The 12,646-nt window shown below is 66.1% G+C and overlaps 1 protein-coding gene across 1 annotated transcript in view; it reads left to right on the top strand.

Annotated features, from left to right (window-relative positions):
* The window catches only part of Ano1 (anoctamin 1), a 140,351-nt gene that overhangs the window by 95,058 nt on the left and 32,647 nt on the right, over positions 1–12,646 (top strand). Inside the window, 3 exon segments of the mRNA XM_077797374.1 lie at positions 2,101–2,165; positions 2,828–2,962; positions 6,302–6,462. Coding sequence (XP_077653500.1) covers positions 2,101–2,165; positions 2,828–2,962; positions 6,302–6,462 — 361 coding nt within the window.

The following is a 12,646-nucleotide window of genomic DNA, read 5'->3' as shown; positions in this document are numbered from 1 at the left end:
ACACCCACATCAGAGCCGGCTCCGACTCCCTGCAGACCGCTGGGCAGGGTAGGGACGCCTGCGTGTCCCAATGCTTCCCCATGGCCACAGGGGGTGCACGGCAGGGCTCTGTGGAACCGAAGACCACCCTGGCTCTGCCCAGGGCCCCCGTCCCTGCCTCTCAGAGCCCGTGCGCACTGACTGGACGGAGCCAGCGCCGTGTTCTCCTGGGTGCTTCTCAGAGCTGCAGAGCCCCAGAGGGGAGAAATCCCCCAGAGGACAGCTCCCCAGGCTGGACCCCTGACCCGAGGGCCACATTTCATTCTCCAAGACTTGCTTGGAGGAATCTTGACCATCAGCTCTGGGCCTCTGGGTCAGTGGGCAGGACTTCTCAGCTTGAGATGCCACAGCCGCAGCCACCAACGGGGCAGCTGGCCAACACTCACTGCCTCAGTTCTGGAGGCCAGAGGCCGAAGGCCAGGGTGCTGCCCCTCGGCCGGCTCCCTGCGGGGACTCTCTTCCTGGCTTGCAGCCAGCCCCTCTGGTGGCACCTCCTCCTGGTTGCACAAAGACCTCTGGTGTCGGTCCCTCATGGTAAGGGCACTAGTCCCAGCAGCAGGGACTCATGACCTCACTTAACCCCGATGGCCTCGGGGAGCCTCGGCCTCAAGTACAGTGTCCAGAGGTTCCGCGTCCACAGGTGAATCTGAGGTCCCTAGTAGAGGGACGGTGGTCTCACGTCTCCAGGGCAGAATCGGGCAGGACAGCCCCCTCCACTCCAGCTTTTACATAAACGTCAGGAAGAGGGTGAGAGTAGGAGTAGCACAGAGCCCCAGCCCTGCCCTCCTCCCCACTGCAGGCAGAGGCGGTCCCGGCCCACGGTGGGAGGACTCTGAGGGTCCTGGGACGGTCCCCACACACCTTCCACAGACCCGGATGCCTCTTGCTGCCCGTGTGGCCCCTGAGACACCTGGACTCCTTCCCTTCTGGTGGGTCGGATCGCTCATCTCTGAGGGTGAATCCAGCCCTCACCTGCCCCTGGGCCCTGCTCAAGACGGCTGTGGGGTCCAGAGGCCTCACAGCCACCTGACCCCCTCCTGCCAGCTGGGTGACACTGGGCACAGTGCCAGGCCTGTGGCCTCGGGGCCACCGGTGGGGCCTGCAGCTCTGAGCACTGTGTGGCGGCCGGTGGACCTTTGGGGGTTACAGAACCTGGCCTTCCTGGGCCGGTTGGGCCGGGGCCGATGGGTGCAGGGCACAGGGGTCTTCTCATCCGCGATTGTCAGGTGGGCGCAGTGGGACATCGGCCCAACAGGGAGCTCCACACTAGCTAAGGACCACCTCACGCCCCCGTCCCTGCCCTCCAGGGACTGTGAGAAGTCACCGAGGCTCAGAGGGTCCCTTGGCCAGCACCGTGACCTAGGACTCTGTTTGGGAGGTGGCTTGGCCTAGGGAACAGGCCTGAGCGAGGAGAGAGGCAGCCACTCTGCTCCCTGCAGCTGGAGGGTGCGGCCTGGCGCGGGCGGGGGTGAAGGTGGGCCGCGGGCTGCCCACACCGTGGGAGTCGGCCTTGGCCAGCCTTCCCAGCGCTGTCCTGGGGCCTCCTCCTGGGCACGAGAGGCTTCCCATCCACCAGGCTCATTACCGTCCCTGCCTGAGCCTGGGGGAGGCAGGGTGTGCCCGTCTCATTTACTGCAGTTCGCTCTGTTAATCGAGGGCCCATCTCTGGAGACAGACCTCGAGCTATTTTTGCACCCGGAGGTTTTTTTTTCTTTCTTTCTTTCTTTTTTTTTTTTTTTAATTTGCCATTGACATTTCTCTGCTGGAAACCCTGGCGGGTTTGTGACTTGTATAGAGGAGGTCTGGTGCGTGACGGGTGAGCCCACGCGGAGAGGCCGCGCGGTGCCGGCACCGTGGGTCAGTTCCACGTCAGGTGGCCAGGTGGGGGATGCCAAAGCCTGCCAGGAGCACCTTCCCCGCCGCGGTCACCCGGGCTCGGCCGGTGCTCGGCGAGTGCGGATGGCGAGGTGACATGACAGGGGCCAAGGCCAGCAGCTCCGAGCACTCGGTGGGAGGCAGCCTTGGGGTGCCAGCTTCACCTGCCCCCCCCTCTTCCTGCAGCTCCTGTACGAGGAGTGGGCGAGCTATGGGGTCTTCTACAAGTACCAGCCCATCGACCTGGTCAGGTAAGCGGGCTCTGCGGGCCTGGCCCTGGCTGTGGGAAGCGGTGGCTGGCTGCATGTCGTGGGGGGAAGTCCCTGAGGTCTCGGCCGCTCTGAATATTCAGTCACCTGGGAACCTGTTGGAACTCGAAGCTGCGTGGGAGGCTCGGCGTGTGACCAGCCAGCGCTGGGGCAGCAGCTTCTTTACTCGCTGGAGGATAGACGTCCTGTGTCACATCCGGTCTCTGCTGCCCCCCTGGCCGCGCCCAAGGACCTCTGTCCCTGCAAGGCAGGAAGGGACCCATCGGCTCAGGCAGCGTGTCCTGTGGGGACGTGACAGAGTGTGGCCGGTGGAAACTGACTTAGCCAGCAGGAGCCCACGGGCGATGGGTGTGGCAGGTCTTCTCCCCTCCAGGCCCATGTCCACTCCAGGGCTCAAGGCTCGGGGAACACCGTGTGCCCACCAGTGTGGCCTGCACAAGCACAGAGCCCCTTCCCAGGGCCCAAAAGAGGCGGGTGATACCCACCGAGAGCGCCCCCCCCCACCTGGGGAGGTTTTCCGAGCCCCGTGCTGCCTTCGGGACGAGAAGTGGCCTGGGAGAGCTTTCCCTCTGGGGAGGGACGCGCCTTCTTTCCGGGTGGTGGGCGGAGAAGGAGCTGCTGCCTCTGTCTGTCTGCTCTGGCAGGAAGTACTTCGGGGAGAAGATCGGCCTGTACTTCGCCTGGCTGGGCGCCTACACCCAGATGCTCATCCCGGCCTCCGTTGTCGGCGTCATCGTGTTCCTCTACGGCTGCGCCACCATGGACGAGAACATCCCCAGGTGGGCACAGCCCCAGGGTCACGCCCCCGCCCAGCAGCAGGGTCCAGTGGGAGGCTGGCCTCACAGCGTCCCACGCTCAGCCCCCGGGGACCTCAAGGGCGCCTGGGCGGCCGCCGTCCACAGACTCAGAGCTGCATCCACGTGTGGGCACCTTCCTGGGCACCCTCACTGAGTCGGGGCGTGAGGTCAACGCCAGGCCCGTTCTCGTGTTTTGAAGGACTTGTCATTTGGGGTCATCGAACAGCAAGAAAATCCCCTACCTTGTAGGGTCAGGAAGGGATTCCGGCCTTGGTGCCGCCTGCAGAGCACCCTGACCCCACGGCCGCCTCTGAGTGGTGCCTGCGCTGTCACCCCCAGGGCCCAGCCACAGCAGAGTTCAGCCCACGCAGGTCTCTGGGTGGACCCTCTGTGCCTCCCTGGTCACCGAGGACTGTGCCAGGCCTGGGGAGCTCTGGGAAGGCGGCCAGGACCCCAGAGACACCAGCCTGGCTCGGGGGGCCGTTCTCCCCGGCACCTCTGCCACCTCTGCGTCGCTGGACTGGCCACAGCCACCCCTGCGCCCGGCAGTGGTGCGTCCAGGCCCAGCTGTCAGGGCGCCAGGACCGGGCCCTCTGTTCTCAGGCCTGTGTGTGCAGCCCTCTTCGGGGACCCAACTGCCCTGGCCTCGCAGGACCCTGTGTCTCAGCCAGTCCTGATGCCAGCTGGTGGCTTCCTGGTGACTCTGCCAGGTTCCTCTGACACAGCCGTGGGCTGGAGAGCCACCGAGTCGTCCAGCCCATGAACAGGCTGGCTCTCAGAAGCCCAAATAGGCCACAGCTGGCCGGTTGTGCTTCAGGAGGTTTTGATCCGTGAACAGCACCTGAACTATTCCACCCGCCCAGCAGAGCTTGCGGGCGCTCGGCCCGGGCCCTCAGTGCTGTCCTGACCCTGGGCAGGGGGCGCTTGACCTTTCTTTTTGAGGATGGTGTGAGGCCCCTGCACCCGTTTGGCCATGGTGACCATCTCTGAAGCCCAGCCTCGGGGGATGCTGGGGCTGGCCTCGGGTGGCACGGGCAGGGCAGGGAGGGAGTGTCCGCGGGCGCCCTGGAGCAGGCCAGGTGAGTCTCCGGCTCCTTCCTTCCTGCGGGCGGAGACTGCCAGCTCCGGCGTGGACTGCCCAGGAAAGGGTCCAAGATCCCTCGGCTGTGCCAGCTCGGCCGCCATCACGTGGTCAGAAACACAGTGACTCAGGGGGGTTGGCAAGCAGGGCCAGGCGTCCCTACCCAGCCTCGCCTGGTGCTGCGCCTGGAAGGGGAGGCCCCGCAGGCTCCCCAGGCTGCCTGCAGGAAAGCCCAGCCTCCGGCCTCCCTGGGAACACCTCCAACCTCCACCTCCACCTCCAACCTCCAACCTCCACCTCCGACCTCCGACCTCCAACCTCCACCTCCGACCTCTGAGCTCCTTGTCCTTATCTCAGCTGGGTTCAGAACCAGCAGGAGCAGGCTCTGTGTCTGGCTGGTGGCATTTGCCAGGAGCTGAGGCTGGCAGGGAGGAGACCAGGCTGGGCAAGGTCAGCCCTCCCTGACCCGAGCCCACCCGCAGGCCTCCAGGCCCTCCAGCTGGTGGCCACTATGGCCCTGGGTTAGTGAAGACGATGGGGCGGCCTTCCACCCACCTCCCTGCCCGAGGGGCTCAGGTCAGGCACAGCTGGGCATGTGCTGCCTCCCTAAGAGGCCCTGGACGAGGGGAAGCTCAGTAAGGGCAATAGGTGCCCCACGAGGCCGTCCCTGGGCTTCTGTCGGGGTCACCCCAGCTCCCAGGGGTGGCCATGGTGACTACAGCAGTCACACGCCAGCCCCGAGGCAGAGGTCCATGCACCTCGGTGGTCTCGTCCTCCCCACAATCCAGTGACACATTATCAGACCCACGTCACATATGGGGACCCTGGGACACAGGAGGTAGAGTGACCTGCCCAGGGCCTGGCGGATCTCAGAGATCCATCCCAGAGTGTCCGGCTCCGGAGCACAGTTCCTCCCCCTGCCTGCGAGTCGGCCCCGCGCCCCAGCCCCCGTGTCCCCGCGCCCCAGCCCCCACGTCCCCACAGGCACACTCTTCCCCAGATGCCCCGGGCAGCTGCCACGCCCTCTCCTGTCCCTCCCACCTCCCTGCCCGACGGGGCCTGGTGCAGACTGTGCAGCACGGGATGGAGGTCCAGTGACTGTAGCTGGAGGAAGTGAGCCAGATGTCCCCTGACTGGCACGGGAAGGTCCCCCAGAGCTGGTGGCCGCAGTGGGCCAGGTGTGCGTCTGTGCCCAGGTTCACGTGTCTCCAGGAACCTGACAAAAAGGAAACCAAGCAAAGACCTCAGCTCCGCCCCAGGCTCCGTCCGACCGCTGGGGACGAGGGCTCCAGCCGGCCTCTGTTCAGAGATGAGGGTCTGGGCCAGGTTCACAGGGAGGCCACAGCCGGAAGGGCCTTATTCTTGCCCCTCCTGGTGTTCAGAAAGAAAACCAGATCTGAAGCTAGAGGGCTTGGCCAGGGTCCCAGAAGGCAGGACGGTAGAACAAGGACCCGGCCTAGGCGCCCCACCTCGGCGGGAGCCCCACCCCCATGGCCCCTGAGAAGACTTTGAAGACGCAAAGACCAAGGTCCAAGTCCACTGTGCTGTGTGGCTCTGAGGAACTTATTCCCCTCTCTGGGCTCCTTTCCCATCTGTGAAGGTGGGGTCGATTCTGTCATCCCCAGTGCTGATCCCAGCCAGGTGGACACTCCACGCAGGCCAGTGCTGAGGCTCTTGCTACCAACTGGTGGCCTCTCGGAGTCAGTGGAGGGGGAGAGCCTGGCTGCTGGCATCCTCAGCCTCCCGAGTGGCTGGAATTCCAGGGGTGGCCACTGTGCCCAGCTACCCTGGTCCTCCTTCAGTTCCGGGGCCTGGCCTGGGCTCCGTTCCCAGCCGACTGGCCCTGGCACTGCCCGGCCACGGGGAGAGGCCCTCCAAGACCCCAGACTTCTGGAGGTGGCGGAGGTGGCTGGCGTGCAGGCTGCTGCCTGAGGGCCACCCAGGGGACCTCCTGCCCCAAGCCAGTCTGAGGGGGGCCTCATGGGGCCAGCTGCAGTCTCAAGACCCCTTGCAAAATGAAATGTGACACCCTGGTTCAGAATTCCCAGGGACTCTCAGACGGGAATGGCAAGGGCCCTGCCGACTCCGGGTTGGGCTGGCCCTGGGTGGCAGGGAGGGACAGGGGACAGCTGCCACCAGCTGTTGCTCCTCACATGTCCCCTGTGGTCCAGGAGCAGGGGCCCCCAGGAGGGGCCTCGTCCAAGTGGCCCGGGGACTTGAAAGCGGCCCCTCTCTTGCAGCATGGAGATGTGTGACCAGAGACACAACATCACCATGTGCCCGCTCTGTGACAAGACCTGCAGCTACTGGAAGATGAGCTCGGCCTGCGCCACGGCCCGCGCCAGCCACCTCTTTGACAACCCAGCCACCGTCTTCTTCTCCGTCTTCATGGCCCTCTGGGGTAAGTGGAGCCTGCAGGGCGGCCACCCACGCCCCCGGGGCCCCTGCTCCTGGGTTCTCCCTCCCGGAGCCTCCGCGGGTGGGGTTTCCCAGGAGGGCACCAGGTCGGCGCTGCGGGGTGCAGAGGGGCGGTTCTGACCCGTTGGGGCCCTGAAGGCCCAGGAGGGCACCAGGCTGGCCAGGCTGGGAGTGGCCCCGCTGAGGACCACAGCTGCCCCTCGTGGGGGAGGCGGACCTGGGCCGGCCGGGGCGTGGGCCCTCCTTGGAGCCTCGTGGCCTCCCTGCAGGTGTCCTGTGCCCATCTTAAGGAGGGGAAGCTGAGACCCGAGAGAGGGCGGGAGGGGCCCCGGGTCCCCGCTCAGAGCAGCCGTCCTGCGCCTGCGCCCTGCCCACTGGCCTGCACGGCCACCAGAGCCAGGCGGTTCCTCCTCCAGGAGCCCCGATCCCCACCCTGCCCGTGTCCTTGGTCAGCAGGGTGCCATCCGTTCCCTTCTCTGCAGACTGGGCTGACCACGGCCTGGCCAGCTGGGTGTCTGGGGTGTGTGCAGTGGCAGGCTGTGACCCCCACACTGGACACTGGGGCCCGTCATCTCCAGGGGCTCACGTCTGTAGGAGCTGGGGCCAGGCACAGAGAAGAGGGCAGTCCCCCCCAGGGAGGGGACTCAGGAGAACGTCCCAGGAGAGCTGGAGGCCTGGGTGGACTAAGGGCGGCACCCGGCCACCTGGCTGACCAGGGAAGGAGGCCCTGAGTGACCTAGTTCTGAGGATGTGGCGGGCAGCGTTTGTGGCAGAGGGGCCACGTGGAGGACAGAGGTGTGTCCACCAGTGACCAAAGGGCCGATGAGCTGTTAGAGGGGAGGCCAACTGGGCTGCGGTGTCCCATCAGAGCCCCCTCCAGCTGGGCCACCAGCCAGCTCGCTGTCTCTTGGGCCCCTGGGGCTGTGTGGCTGCTGGCCAGTACCCTCTAGTAGCACATAGGGTGACCCTCCTGGTGATGGCTGCCCAGGCCACTAGGTCCCTCAGGGCCTCCTTTCCTGGTCAGCCAGGTGGCCGGGTGCCGCCTTCAGTCCACCCTCTCCCTGGCCCCAGAGGCCCCGACTGTGCCCCACTAGGGCCCTGGCGAAGCCAGACTCTGTGCCCTCCCTGACCCTGCCCTGGGGCTGGGGAAGAAGGGCTGCCGGTGGCCCCTGGTGACGGCCCTGTCCCAGTGAGCCTGCAGACTCGTCCACTTTCACGGACTCGACGGTCACTGTCAGGTGGCCGCCAGGCATGTGGGTCTGGGCCCCCCGTGCCTGCAGAGAGCCCCAGGTGCCCGGGTGTTCCTCTCCTTCTCCTGGCCAGCGCTGGCCACCCTGGTGGCCTGCGGGGGAAGAGAGCGAGGGTGAAGGAGGAACCTTGGGCTGTGACTGTGTTCCCAGCTCCTTGTGCTGGAAGAGGGACTGTGACAGCCTGGGGGCAGGGCAGGCTCCAGGGGCCCAGAGCACTGGTGCTTCCTGGTCACTGAGAGGTCACCTCTTTTAAGTCCCAGCAGGTCACCCCTGCACCTTCCCTGCCACCCGCAGGAAGAACTGCAGGCCGCACAGGGGCTGCCACACCCTGTGTGTGCGCTGACCACGGCCTTCTCCTCAGGGTCCCTTCCTGCCTGGTCAGCCCCCGAGTGGACGCAGGCAGCGCCTGCCCCTGAAGAGGGCAGATGGGTTAAGCTGCGTTTGGAGAGGGACCTGGGAGAGTGAGGTCCCCCTATGCTGGGCTCGGCAGCACCCTGAGCCCCCGGCCTGGGTGTCCCCAGGTGACAGAGGACCAGGAGCAGAGAGTCTGGCCTGAATGTCTAAAAACCCATCGTCACCCCTTGGTTCTCAAACTGGGTCCTACAGGCCTCTGCTGGGTTCCCAACTAGACAAGAGCCTTGGGCCAGAAGAGGGTCGGGGGCAAGTGCCCGGGCACAGCCCTGAACCAGTGCCACCTGCAGGGGTCTTCTGCCACCTGCCAACCCTGGGAACCAGGGCCGTGACTCTCCAAGTGTGGGCCCTCGATCCCCTGTCCAGCCCTGACCTAGACTGACACCAGTCCCTGATCACCTTGACTTCCTGTTTGGGGACCATGGGGACCCTCCTCTGAGGTCTGAAACTTCAGCCGCAGCTGGCAGCCCTCTTGGTGGGCCAGGCCCCTGGGACGAGAGGAGGTTCCAGTGGGCCCCTCGGGTCCTGTGGCCTTCAGACCAGGCGACGTCAGCCCTGGGCTGCGGCCCGCCACACGGGGTCCAGGGTTACCAGCAGGAGACAGGAGGTGAGCCCAGCCTTGGGGTCAGCGGTCATCCCCCTCAGTGGGCAAAAAAGGACTCAGAGAAGCTCAGCCTGAGAGGCCACCTCACGGGCCTCGGGCGGGGGGCCGGGCGGGGTGGCCCGGGTGCTGAGCTGCCCGTGCTGGGAAGCGTTCCAGCCGAGGTGGGCGTCTCGGTGGCCCTGGGCCACTGAGCCGAGGTGTGTGGGCCACAGCACCCCATCCTCCGTGTCCCCCAGACGATGCCTCACCCCCCTCACAGCTGAGGACAGTGAGGCTGCGGGCAGGGACAGGAGCCCACCCCCTGCCCCCCTTCCTGCCTCCTGGGCCCTGGGGAATCATCTCTGACGTCCCCTCACCCACGGCTCCTCGCTGCAGACCCCTGCCCCTCCTGGGGACCTCAGCAGTGGTCAGCCCTGCCTTTCCTCCCTCCTCCAGGCCCTGCCCAGGCAGGACACCTCCTGGCTGGACACCAGCCTCCCCATTCCCCTGCCCAGGCTGGAAGTGGGCCACGGTGGGCTCGGCCTGTGTGGCCACCGCCCAGTGCTTTGGGCAGCCTCCGTCTCTGACTCACCCACGTGACTGGAGCGTGGCTGGTAGGGTCGGGCAGGCCGGGGGCCCGAGACTGGCTCTGTCCCCTGCCAGCCTCGTGGCAGTGGGAACAGACTCCCCGATGTGCCGTGTCCGTCTGCCACATCTTGGAGGCCCCAGAGAAGCCGGCTGCAGGGGCTGGGCTGCGGCTCGGGCAGAGCCTTCCTGAGGCCCGAGTTCAACCCGACAACAGGCTGCAGATCCAGGCACCGTCCTGCCCTGCCCAGTCTGCCCCCGGGGGCCCCGGGACCTGCTGCTGAGCAGCCCTGTAGGGTGCCCGCTGTTGAGAACCTGGCCACTGCCCTGGCCCCCGCCCGACACGCGCCCCACTCTCCCCTCTCCCTCGTCTCCATCTCCTCAGAGAAGAGCTCTGGGGGGGGGCGAGCCCTCCCAGTGGCAGGTGCCCACCGAGCCTGTGGTGTGCGGAGACCCCTCCCCGGTGACCCGCCAGGCAGGTGGCTCCGTGGCCCCTCTTAGCCCATGAGCCTTCGTGACCCTACCCCAGGCCGAGCAGCAGAGGAAGACCCGAACCCCGGCCTCCCGGCTCCTGAGCCCGGGGCCTGACCGCTAGCCCTTGCCCCTCCCATGTCACCAGCCAACTTGGCCAACAGGGTGTGTCACACGACTCTCCCTTACTCCTGACCAACCTCAGAGTTTTGTCTGAAATAGCTTCTCCGTCAGTCTCCCCAACACTGCCGCTTCTCCCTGATGGAGCCTGCCGTGGGGACCGGCCACACCAGGTCCTGCCTGTGCTCTCTGCACGGGCTGTCTCGGGACCCCGCAGCAGCCGTAGGGAGGTCTGTGATCTCGGATGAGGACACTGAGGCACAGAAAGGTCAAGGGACTTGCCCAAAGTCACACAGCTAACCGGTTCATCACAGATCCACAGCCTGGCCCATTAATATCCAAGGTCCAAGTGAGTGCCCTGGTCACACCTCTCCATCCCGATGTTCTCCAAGCCCCCATTAGGTGTCCTCTTGGGGGAGCAGATGTCGGATCTTGGCCTGGATGGTCCAGGCAGTAAGGCTGCCTGGTCAGCCGGGACCCACAGGGATGAGATGGCGTTCGTTAAACCCACAGCGCCGTGGACAGGGCTGCCCTGTCCACCCAGCTGCTCTGCGCTGGGTACCTACTACTTTTCTCCCTCAAAGACAATGGCCAGCCCTGCTCCAGGGAGGAATGTGGGCAGGGGGGCCTGTCCTCCTGAGCCTGGCCGACCCTGGCCTCCCCAGCTGCGCCCCCACGGCAGGGAGACCAGGTGAGCCCGTCTGGAGTGGGGAATCCAGTGTGAGCTCAGTGGGCACCTCCCACTCTGCAGAGGCCACCAGCTCTCTGCAGTGGGGCGCTCACTCCTTCCTGACGCAAGCCGCAGGGCAGAGTAGAGCTTGGTGAGCCCGGGAGATGGGGAGCTGTGCCCTGCCCACTCACCCGCCCGCAGGTGAGAAGACAAAGCTGGCCCTGGCCCGCTGCCCAGCTGCCAAGTGCAATTAGCAGGGCACAGGGGCGTTGATCCTCATTCAACCACCCTCTCCTGGCCTCAGCGGATCGGTTTTCCTCTCCTGGCTCGGTGCCCTCCTCGTGCCCTCCGGCTGGCCTCACTACTGCACGCACAGACGGGGAGAGCCCCAGACCTGTCCCGACTGGACGCGGGGCCCCTGGCCGTGGCCGCTCACGGGGAGTGGACTCCCTATGCAGCAGCCCCCCCAGAACAGCCCTGTGCTCCTGGGGAGCTGGGCTTTCCCAGCCGCCCGCCGGTCCTGGAGGCTCCGTGGTGGCTCCTGCTGGTGCGGGTGACATTTCAGAGCCTCAGATGGGTTGTCACGTTAGGCAGCTCCGAGCCCCATTTAGCTCTCTGCTTGGATCAATTTTCTGAAATCATAGCGTAATGGTGGGTTTCAGCCGCGTGTCCACTTCGTGCAGAACAAAGGGGGTTAGTTGCTCCCAGCCCAGCTGCTGGGACCGAGCTCGATGCTCAGTGTGACAGTGTGAGCGAGGTGACAGAGGGGCTGGAGCCTCCAGTGCGCCCGAGGTCCTGGTGGCTTTGACAATTGGGGGAGGGGGCTGTTCCCTGGAGCTGGGGGGGTCATCTGCTGGGATTAAAAGGCCAGCAGATGGGGCTCTGGGGATGCAGAGGTGGGTGCAGGGACCCCGTGCGAAGCAAAGCCAGAGGCCACACCCACGTCCACTGCTGGTACCAGACGAGGGCGCTGCCCTGCCGTTCCTGGGCCACCCGGCTCTGCTCTCCAGCTCCTAAAGGCGGAGTCTGCGCTGAGCACAAGTCCCTGGCTGGGACACAGATGCACGGGGCACCACCTTGGCCCTGCAGTCTGAGCCCGGAAGTCCGAGATCACGCAGGGCCCAGCAGTGCCGGTGAGGCCGGTCTCCTGGTGCAGAGATGTCCTTATGGGGCCAGGGGACAGGCGGCTGTCTGTCAGGGTGCTCACCAGGGCATGAGGGCCACCCTCGGGACCTCACCCTCCCAGAGCCCTGCCTCCCAGCAGCACCACAGGGGGCCGAGGACCTCGAGGTGGGGACTCAGGGGACACAGTGTGGGGAGAGTGGGTGCAGTGCCCAGCGTCCATGCGGCCAGCTCAGCTGCTGCTTTAAAACAGACCTGGCGGCCTCCACGGCAGATGTTGGTGGCTCACGGACCTGGGGGCGAGGACGCAGGAGCTAGGTGTGGGGTTCTGGCTCTGGTAAGGGCCACGTCCTGGCTCTCCAACTGCCGCCCGCCCTCGGGGCCCTCATGGGGTGGCTGGACAGAGACGGTGCCCGCTCCCTGGTGTCTCTTCTTGTCCCGCCGGTCCTGCCACAGGCCCCCTCCCGATGCCTCCCCTTGGCCCCAGGAAGCGGTCACTCCACCGCGCCCAGCCCCCACTCTGCCTTGAGGACCGCTGTGGAGCCTCACGTAACCATGTGGACACCGCGGCCTGGCTCCGAGCAGCCTCCTGGCGGACATGGGGGCCCCTTCGAGGGGGCTGGGTAGTGAGAGCCGTCGGGGCGACTCGGAGGCCCACCCTAGGGACTGCTGGGACCAGCTCAGGGACACTCCTGCAGAGACCAGGCAGCAGGCAAGTCCTGCCCCACGCCCCACTTGGGTCCAGTGCAGACCCAGGGCCAGCCCACCTGCTGCCCACGGCCCCTGAGTGCTGCAGATGTTGAAGGAAAGAGGGACGTAGCTCCTGCCCAGCGGCTCCTGCCCTGGCCTGGATTCCCTCTGGCCACCTCTTCCACACTGTGCTGGCTTTCAGGCCCAGGTTTCAGGGGGAGTCTGGTCTCTGGTCACCTGGCAGCGTGGCCCAGTGGTGGGAAGC

Source organism: Urocitellus parryii, chromosome 4 (genome assembly GCF_045843805.1).
Source record: "Urocitellus parryii isolate mUroPar1 chromosome 4, mUroPar1.hap1, whole genome shotgun sequence".
NCBI classification, from domain to species: Eukaryota; Metazoa; Chordata; class Mammalia; order Rodentia; family Sciuridae; genus Urocitellus; species Urocitellus parryii.
This window is presented reverse-complemented; position numbering and strand designations above follow the sequence as displayed.